This window comes from Myotis lucifugus, unplaced genomic scaffold (assembly GCF_000147115.1).
Source record: "Myotis lucifugus unplaced genomic scaffold, Myoluc2.0 scaffold_7, whole genome shotgun sequence".
NCBI lineage: Eukaryota > Metazoa > Chordata > Mammalia > Chiroptera > Vespertilionidae > Myotis > Myotis lucifugus.
This window is the reverse complement of record NW_005871055.1, coordinates 10,616,909-10,627,081: the sequence shown is the minus strand read 5'-3', so window position 1 is coordinate 10,627,081 and position 10,173 is coordinate 10,616,909. Positions and strand designations below refer to the sequence as shown.

General features: G+C 40.7%; 1 protein-coding gene across 3 annotated transcripts in view; it reads right to left on the bottom strand.

The window, feature by feature from the left end:
- Window positions 1-10,173, bottom strand: part of WDFY2 (WD repeat and FYVE domain containing 2) — a 223,281-nt gene that overhangs the window by 57,502 nt on the left and 155,606 nt on the right. For all 3 annotated transcript variants that reach the window (XM_006083563.3, XM_014449351.2, XM_023748796.1), the window contains one exon: window positions 8,126-8,180. In XM_006083563.3, the coding sequence (XP_006083625.1) occupies window positions 8,126-8,180 (55 nt within the window). The remainder of the gene's footprint in view (window positions 1-8,125; window positions 8,181-10,173) is intronic.

Genomic DNA, 10,173 nt, shown 5'->3' with positions numbered 1-10,173 from the left:
GGGCGGGTCCCATGGATCAACAGGGCGGAGGAGGGAGCAGTTATGGCTGCTCTCAGTCAGTCCCAAGGGCTCTGCTCTCTGTCCCAGCAACAGCTGCAAACCTCGGAGGGACCGTAGCCAGACAGTCCTGCTTCTCCCGTTTGAGTCTGGGTCCCTAGAGACTTGCCCGGATCTGGAGCTCTGAGTCTGAGGCTCCCTCCGGATTGAAACAGACAACCATGCCCTCAGCCACCAGCCTGCGCCGCGCGCACTCCACACCTTAGTATTTTACTTCAGCACTGCGCCTCCTCTGATTCTCGGTTCCTCCTAGTTGTAGAACTTCCATTCAGCCAGCCTTCCTGTGGTTCTGGATGATGTCCGTTCCGTCTTTTAGTTGTATTTTTGAAGTGGTTGTTCGAGGCAGCAAACTCCGGCGTTAACCTATGCCGCCATCTTGGTTTCTCTCTGTATTCATTGTTCTTTCCCATTTGAGTACCTGCAGATTTTGGTATCATCAGGTAAGTCCTGCAATCAATACCCCTGTGAATATCTAGGGCCGACTGCAGTTCTTATGAAATTCTTATCATGTTTGGTGCTTTTTCTTCATTCTTTTATGCAGATTCTTATTTTCCTTTGACATCACTTCCTTTTTTCCTGAAGGATTTCCTTTAACATTTCTTTCAGTGCAGGTCAATGAATGACAAGTTCTTTCAGAGTTTGTATGTCTGAAAAAATTATTTCACTTCTATTTTCGAAGATACTTATACCGGGTCTAGAATTCTATGTTGGCAATTTTTTTTTCAGTAAAGATGTTGTTCCACCGATATCAAATCTATCTACCATTTCATGAATTTACTCTGTATCTAGTCTACGCACTAATTTTTTTATATCTGAAAGTTCTACCTATTTTTTTTATAGGCTTATAATTTCTTTCTGGTTTCTCCACCTTCTCTGATTTTTAAAAACCTTTTAAAAGATGGTCTCCTTTGCCGGAAGCCGGTCCATCCTTGCTGCTTGACACAGTCGCTGCAGGAAAGAAACATCTGCACAGCATATGTTTCAAGGGACCTGGCATATATAGCATACTGTTCTTAATATGTTTGTTCCCTTTAGCGCCATGTGTTTTAACCAAGGTCACCTCTCCGAGAAAGGTTGTTTCCCCAGGTGGGGATCTTTCCCTGAGGTTAGGGAGGGGATACAACCCCTTAATTAAGTGCCAGTCGGGTAGTTAAGCTACATAATCTTTACTCCCTGGAATGGAGATAAGAAACGCCCTAACCTTTGTAATAGAAATTGACAGGATTAAAATCGGCTGGTATAAATACGGATGTAACAAGACAATAAACATCAGATCCTCATCAGATCCTCATCACATCCTCATCAGATCCTCATCAGATCCTCATCACATCCTCATCAGATCCTCATCAGCTCCTAACCAGATCCTAGCCAGAGAACATGGCAAAAGATCCTGGACAGAACCTGCCTACAGAACTTCACTGGAGAACCTAGACAGAACATGGCAAAAGAACCTGGATAGAACCTGGCTAAAGAACCTGGTGACTGAACCTGGCTGGAGAACCTGGAGAACCTGGCTGGAGAACCTAGCGAGAGAACATGGCACCAGAACTTGGTTGGAGATCCTGACCAGAACTTCGCTGGAGATCCTAGCCAGAACTTCGCTGGAGATCCTGGAGGGAGAACCTCACTATGCTGATCAACTGAATGCAGCCTCCGTGTCCTTCATTCTTCGCCGACTCCGTCCACACCTTTGGGGCTCCCTGGACCCGTTGGGGTTGGACCCCAACACTCCTTCAGATTGTTGATCACTATTTAAGTCTAGAGGCCCGATACACGAAATTTCGTGCAATGGGAGGGGGTCCCCTCAGCCTGGCCTGCACCCTTTCACAGTCCAGGAGCCCTTGAGGGATGTTCAACTGATAGCTTAGGCCCGCATGAGGAGTGGGCCTAAGCTATAGTCGGACATCCTTAGTGCTACCGCAGAGGCGGGAGAGGCTCCCACTCGCCAGCCATCAGCCTGGCTTGTGGCTGAGAGGAGCTCCCCCTGTGGGAGCGCACTGACCACAAGGGGGCAGCTCCTGCATTGAGCGTCTGCCCCCTGGTGGTCAGTGCACGTCATTGTGACTGGTTGTTCCAGTGACGGGTTGTACCGCTGTTCGGTCAATTTGCATATTACCCTTTTATTATCTAGGATTCTTGGCACAATTTTTATGTTAAATTCTTAATTTGGAGCTCCCAGCACCACATGATTGCTTTAAATTTGTACTCTAAATCCAAAAACATTTGATAAAGTTACATATAACATTGTCTTAATTTATGGTGTATAACATAATAATTTGACATACAGTCAAACCTCAGTTCTCAAATATATCCCATCTTGAACAATTCAGTTCTTGACCAAGTTGTTCACAGAAAAAAAGTCTGGTTTGCTTCAGTTATTGACCTGACAACCCTTCCATTCATGCTGACACATCAGCATGACAAAAAGTATTTCTCAGTCCACAAAGGAGAGAATTCCAGAGTCAGTTTATCTACAGAGTCAGTTTACCTCCTGTTGTTAACATCTCAGGAAATTGTGCTGTAAATATTTTTGTGGGTTTTTTTTTTTTTGTTTGTTTTTTTTTTTTGCTTTTGTTGCTGGTGAAATGGACAATTAGCACAATTTTAAAACATAAAGAGGCAATCAAGAGTACTAATGTTGCTAAGGGTGTGAAAGAAACAATGATCACAGGCAACTGAAGAAATAGAAAAACTGTTGTTGATTTGGATAAATGAAAAGCAGTTAGGTGACAGCATTTTAAAGGCAGTGATATGTGAAAAAACAAAGATGCTGCATACTGACCTCCTGAAAGATACCCCTGGAATGAATGCTGAAAGTGATTCCTTTAAGGCTACAAGGGATGGTTCGATAAATTAAACAAAAGATGTGTTTGTTTATAGATTAAATAGTACATTGGACATGTACTGTATATAAAAAAGGTTAAAACAAGGAATCATGTGGGGGTCTGGAACAAATTAATTCAATTTACATTATTTCTAATGGGGAAAAATGATTCAGTTTTCGAACAAATCGCTTCTTGAACAGCATTCTGGAATTAATTAAATTCGAGAACCGAGGTTCCACTGTACGAATATATTGTGAAATGATTACCACACTAAATTTAGTTATCTATCACCTCACATAATTACACTTTTTTTTTCTTATAAGAACTTTTAAGATCAGAAGTTTTTTACCTTAAAAGTTGAAATTTTGATTTTTCATGGGAGACTTTCCCCCTCTATCCAGATTTGAGATGAGGAATAAATTTCCCTTCAATTTCATGGGGTTATTTCCTTTTATGGATTTCAGCTTTATGGGAAAATCTCAGTTACAATTTTCTATCTCACTCAGGCCCTAGGCCTCATCTCTTGTCCCTCACTGAACATTCGTACAAAAGCTTCAAGCTATTTGGGGCTCTTTTCATCTCCCCAGGACATCTGCAATGTCAGGTCATACGTATATCACTCTAAGCTTTGTGTTTTCTCTGTGCTTCTGGAACATGGAAATCTTCCTTTTGTTTATCTCATGAGCAGTGCACTAAAAAGAGCAACAAGCCCTAGCCAGTTTCCCTCAGTGGTTGGAGTGTTGGCCCTCTGACTTAAGGGTCCCAGGTTCAATTCTGATCAAGGGCATGTACCTTGGTTGCAGGCTTGATCCCCAGGCCCTGTCGGGGCATGTGCGGGAGGCAATCAATGGATGCGTTTCTCTAATATCTATGTTTATCTCTGTGTCTCCCTCCCTTCTACTCTGTCTAAAAATCAATGGAAAAAATATCCTTGGGTGAGGATTAACCAAAAGAAAAAAAAATGCAACAAAAAGTGTCATTTTACCATTTCTCTAGGTGTTTGTGGTGAAAGGGTCTCTTCAGTGATCTAGTTGTCAATTTTTTTTATAACCCCTTGTAAACAAAATGGAAATAAATAAGCTATCTTTTGATATAGTTAGATGTATATAAAACAAGTTGGATATACGAGATCCAAAGAATAATGGCATATGAAGAGTGGTTTTTAGTGATATACTCATCATTTGTGCATCTTTGCGGCCAATCACTATTTTTAACAAAGACTTAGGGATGATATATTTTATGATTATATGTTTAGAAAAATACAAAACTAAGTGAGAGTTAAATGACAACCAGGATTTCAAAATATCTTGGTAAGCTAAGATGATGGACTAAATAAAACGAGATGAATAACAGAATGTGAAGTCAAGCATTTAAGCTAAAAATAAATAAAAAACAACAGAATCCCCACAGGAAACAGCTTCAAAAGTACAGGAGATGCAGCCTGATAACAACTCAAGTGAGAACTGTTGAGGGGATGACTTGACTGCTCCACAGGAGCTCACAGTGTAAAGTGGCTGCCACCCTTGATATTAGAAGAACAATGCCCAGGAGAGGAAGAAAATATGATTTTATACTTATCACATTATATGTGTGTATTAGTTATCTACTGTGCAACACATTATACCCCAAAACTTAGTGGCTTAAAACAGTAAATATTTGTCATTTCAGGAGAATTTCTGTGGATCAGAAGTCTTGGTGCCTCTGCTGAAAGGTCTCTCACAGAATGGAATCAAAGTGTGGGCTGTGCTCTCATCTGAAAGCCTGATAAAAGAAGGAGCTGATTTTAAGCCCTCTCACACAGCTGTTGACATTCCTCATAGGCTGCTAAACTTAGGGCTTCAATTCCTTACTGACTGTTGACATGGCCTCCCCTCAGTTCCTTACCACCTGGGCTTCTCCTCAAAGCAGCTCACAACATGGCAGCTGGCTTCCATCAGAACAGGGAAGCAAGAGAGCAGGAGAGGACAAGCAAGATGGAAGCCCCAGTTTTTTAATAATTTAATCTCAGAAGTAATATTCAATTCTTGCTGCATTTTAGCTCCAGCCTACACTCAAGGAGAGGGGCATGAACACCATGAGGCAAAGATCATTAGGAGACATCTTAGAGACTGCATAACACAAAGTGTCACTTTTTAAAAAATGGTCCCAATAGTACAGGGGTTCTCAACCTATGGGTCTCGACCCCTTTGGGGGTCAAACGACCCTTTCACAGGGGTCGCCTAAGACCATCGGAAAACACATATATAATTACATATTGTTTTTGTGATTAATCACTATGCTTTAATTATGTTCAATTTGTAACAATGAAAATACATCCTGCATATCAGATATTTACATTACGATTCATAACAGTAGCAAAATTACAGTTATGAAGTAGCAACGAAAAGAATTTTATGGTTGGGGGTCACCACAACATGAGGAGCTGTATTAAAGGGTCGCGGCATTAGGAAGGTTGAGAACCACTGCAATAGTACAATATGATATCCCAAGATTTGTGACCAAAATAATAAAAAAAATTTTTTTAAAGAACAAAAACTCAGGTCATGTAAAGAAAAATATAAATTGCTTAGGCTAGAAGAGAGAAGAAAAAAAAAGGAGAGGAATGAACAGGGGTTGAAATTTTCATTGCTCTTTTAAGAGAGAGTATACTTAGTTTTTGTAGCTCTAATAGGCTGAGCAAAGACCTATAGGGGAATATTCTAGCACTTATACTTAACATTATTATTATTTTTTTTAATATATATATATTTTATTGATTTTTTACAGAGAGGAAGGGAGAGGGATAGAGAGTTAGAAACATCGATGAGAGAGAAACATCAATCAGCTGCCTCCTGCACACCCCCCACTGGGGATGTGCCCGCAACCAAGGTACATGCCCTTAACCAGAATCGAACCCGGGACCCCTGAGTCCACAGGCCGATGCTCTATCCACCGAGCCAAACTGGTTAGGGCTATTATTATTATAGGAGTTTATTTGAGCCAAACTGACAACATATGCCAGGGAGCAAGATCTCAAATGTTCCCTTATATCACATAACATTTTAATGGTCTGTTTACCTATTTGTATCCTCCACATGATTATAAACTATTATAGGCAGACAGTACATATGTCTTGTTCACTATTATAATCCTCAGTTATTGGAACAACTAGAGGCCTGGTGCACAAAAATTTGTGCACTCGGGAGGGTCCCTCAGCCCGGACCCCTCGGGGGATGACCACCTGCTGGCTTAGGCCCGCTCCCTGGGGGATTGGGCCTAAACTGGCAGTCAGACATCCCTCTGGCAGCCCGGGAGCCCTTGGGGGATGTCCACTTGCCAGCGGGCAGCAGGCCAAAGCTGCAGTTGGACATCCTTAGCGCTGCTGAGGAGGTGGGAGAAGCTCTCACTACCACCGCTGTACTGGCAGCCATCAGCCTGGCTTGTGGCTGAGCAGAGCTCCCCCTGTGGGAGCGCACTGACCACCAGGGGGCAGCTCCTGCATTGAGCATCTGCCTCCTGGTGGTCAGTGTGTGTCATAGTGACCAGTCATTCCCAGTCATTCTGCTGTTAGGGTCAATTTGCATAATACCCTTTTATTATATAGGAATGCCTGGCCAGCCTGGGTGAGGGGTTGATGGCTGTTTGCAGGCTGGCCACAGCCCCATCAGGGTGGGGGTCCCCCCGGGGTGCCTGGCCAGCCTGGTTGAGGGGCTGATGGCTGTTTTCAGGTTGGCCACAGCCCCTTCAGGGTGGGGGGTCCTGCTGGGGTGCCTGGCCAGTCTGGGTGAGGGGCTGAGGGCCGTTTTCAGGCTGGCTAAGCCCCCCAGCGGGGACCCTCACTCAATGAGGGTGTGGCCAGCCTGGGTGAGGGCAGTTTGAAGGCTGGCCAAGCCCCCCAGCGGGGACCGTCACCCCATGAGGGTGTGGCCAGCCAGGTGAGGGGCTGATGTCTGTTTGCAGGCTGGCCACAACCCCCAGCTACCCAATCTCCCAGTGGAGGCTGGCTGGAAGCAGGTATCTGGGATTTATTTGTCTTCTATAATTGAAACTTTGTTGCCATGAGCCTGCTCAGGGCTGGTGGGAAGCTTGGCTTCCTCCATTGCCCGGGCAACCAAGCCTCCTGCTTGCTCCAGCTCAGTGGCTACCGGCCGTCATCTTGGTTGGGTTAATTTGCATATAGTCGCTCTGATTGGCTGGTGGGCGTGGCTTGGGCGTAGCGAAGGTACGGTCAATTAGCATCTTTGTCTTTTATTAGTGTAGATGACTGATACTCAATAAATACTTGATAAGTGATCAACAAGTATTTGATAAGTGATATGTGAAAAGATTAAAGAATAAATCTATAGAGAAATAAATTTTGGTTCAAAATATAAAACTAAAGAATGTAATTCATAGCATTTTCCCAAATCAGGATGGGTTGCTATGTCTCTGGAGGTATTAGAGGAAATGCTAGATGACCATGCAGGATGAACGAGATCAAGAGATTTGGATGAAATGACCTCTAAGTGTTAAAAGGTCCACCTCCTCCCCTATACAGTTTGGCTCAGTGGATAGAGCATCGGCCTGCAGACTGAAGGGTCCCAGGTTTGATTCCGGTCAAGGGCATGTACCTTGGTTGCGGGCACATCCCAAGTAGGAGGTGTGCAGGAGGCAGCTGATAGATATTTGTAACTCTCTATCCCTCTCCCTTCCTCTCTGTAAAAAAACAACAAAATATATTTAAAAAAAAAAAAAAAAAGGTCCACCTCTAATGTTCTGATGATCCCATGACATTGTTGGTCTGGATAATCCTTAACAAAAATTATTCCTGATCCATAGGACAGAAATGGCCTGTGGTACACTATCAATGTTGAAGATACAATACAACCACAATCCGCTCCCTTAGATAGTACAAACACTCTGAGCCTTTAAAACATTTAACCAAAAAAGAAATGAGCCTCATGTAAAGCAGCTCACTCTAACACGGGCCCGCTCCCCATGCCTGCTGCACTGTTAGGAGAAAACCAAAGGACAAAGGCTATGGGTTCTAGAGTCACACTGACCAGGTCAGGCCCTGCACTTTACCAGCTAAAGGACCAATGTCAAGTCGCCTTACCTCTTTAGGCCTCAGCATCTTACTTCTAAAACTGGGATAACATTAACTTCAAATTGCTGAAGTTTTGTTCCCCCTGACTATTTTAAAGTAAGGCCTCTCTTGTGGCAGTGGAAGCTATCAAGAAACATTTCAAAGTCCAGGTAAATGAAAGCACTGCTCTCATTCCTACCTTGATAGTTTTTCACAGGAGTCATCTTGTTATAATCTTCTGATAAAATAAATTCCTACAAAAAAGAAGAAAATATTAAGCAAAAGGAAAATTTTTAAGTGAATAAGTATGTTTCAGTGAAACCAGATTGTATAAAGCAAACATCATCATAAAATTACATCTAATTCTATTTTGTATTTTAGTATTTTGCCAATCAACTCAGTATTTTTGTACCTCTTTAAAGATGATGCTCATAACTGTGACTCAGTGCAGTATCATAATTTTTACCTTATTACCTATGAAGTTGATCTTTTGAGTATGCATGTAAAGAAAACTGAATCAAGTTTAGAGTCATGATACTGATAAATTCTGAAGATAAACCTGATGCAAGTTATTTTTCTTTCAATAGTGCTATAGCTGAAAATTTGCAAGGCTGTGGCCAGTGTACAAATAAATGTCAATCCTCTAACAGAGAAATAAATAGTTTAAAGATTTTATTTCTAATATCTATACTATTTCCCCTTATTATGAGCTACTCAAGGCTGCATCTTACTCATCCCTGCATCACCAGGGCACCTGGCACAGAGCTTCAGCACAGTAGATAATCAATAATACTGATTAAATGAATACGTGAAAGGCATTTCCCAATTTGATGAGATTAATTTGAATGTCAAATTTACTCAAAGTAAATTTCTACAAGACACATATATACTCTTTGTGGGGGATACATAAAAGGGAGTGTGTGTTGCACCTATTCATTCACCTCATTTCGTCTCATCAGGTAGACATTTTGTCATCTCACGTCATCATGAGAAGAAGGGTGAGTACAGTAGAATAAGAGATTTTGAGAACACATTCACACAATTTTCACTACAGTATCGTTAGAGTTGTTCTATTTTCTTATTAGTTATTAGTGTTAATCTCTTTTTGTGCCTAATTTATAAATTCAATTTTTTCATAGGTATGTATGCATAGGAAAAAATACAGTATACACAGGTTTGTACTATCAGTGGTTTCTGGCATTTACAGGAGGTTTTGCAGCATATGCTCTGCAGATAAGGAAGGAATACTGTATTACAGAAACATTATTCATATGTTGATTTTCTCTTTAAATTAAGAGTTATTTAGAAAAAATTCTTATTTATAAGCAGTTATATTTATGGTTATCTTTTGTAGCTAATTTCTTGTGTTACTGGCTTATATTGAGAAAGCATTTTTATTTTTTAAATGTAGTAAGATTGTATTCATGGTCAAGATAATGATTTTGAAAATGTTCTGTAGATATGAGAAAAGTGCTTTTTATCCAAAGTTCATGATCTATTTGTATATCTATTTAATGAAACTTGATGATACTTTTCAAATATTCGATATTTTTACTAATTTGTCTACTTGAATTTCAAATTCAGAAAGATATATAAAAAAATGGGCTTTATTTTTAGTGTTTATTATTCTGATTATAAAAATAATATGCTTATTGTCGAGAAACAAAAGCTATGAAACAATCAAGAAGGAAATTTAAATTGTCTATAACTCTACCAAATAGTGATAATTGCTGTTAATATATTGATTATTTTGCCTTTCAATTTTTTCCCTTGCAGATATTAAAACATGTTAAATTGCAGTAGTGGTACTATTGATGTTGTTTTGTAGCTCTCCATTTTAACTTAACATTATCACATGAATATTTTTGGTCATTAAACATTCTTTGAAAACATAAACTTAAGGGCTACATAATATTCCATTGGATGGCTATGTGAGATTTTGCCTAATTAGTCCCTGATCATTATACTTCTAAGACACCAGTTATTATAATCTGTGTTTCATTATTTTCTTTGAATGGTTTTCTAGAAATGGAATTATTGATATTAAAGGTACAACTACTTCTAAAGCTCTAGCTGCACATTACCAATAATTTTTCTAAATAGTTTGTGCGCCCGCTAATGTTTTGGCAAATCAAGATGGCAGTGTAGGAGTTGACAGCCCAGTTCTCCATGACCCTGAAAGTGCAGGAGTACCTGACCCTCAAGGTGCTCTACGAAACACTGAACAAATGCTTTCGAGCTGCTCAG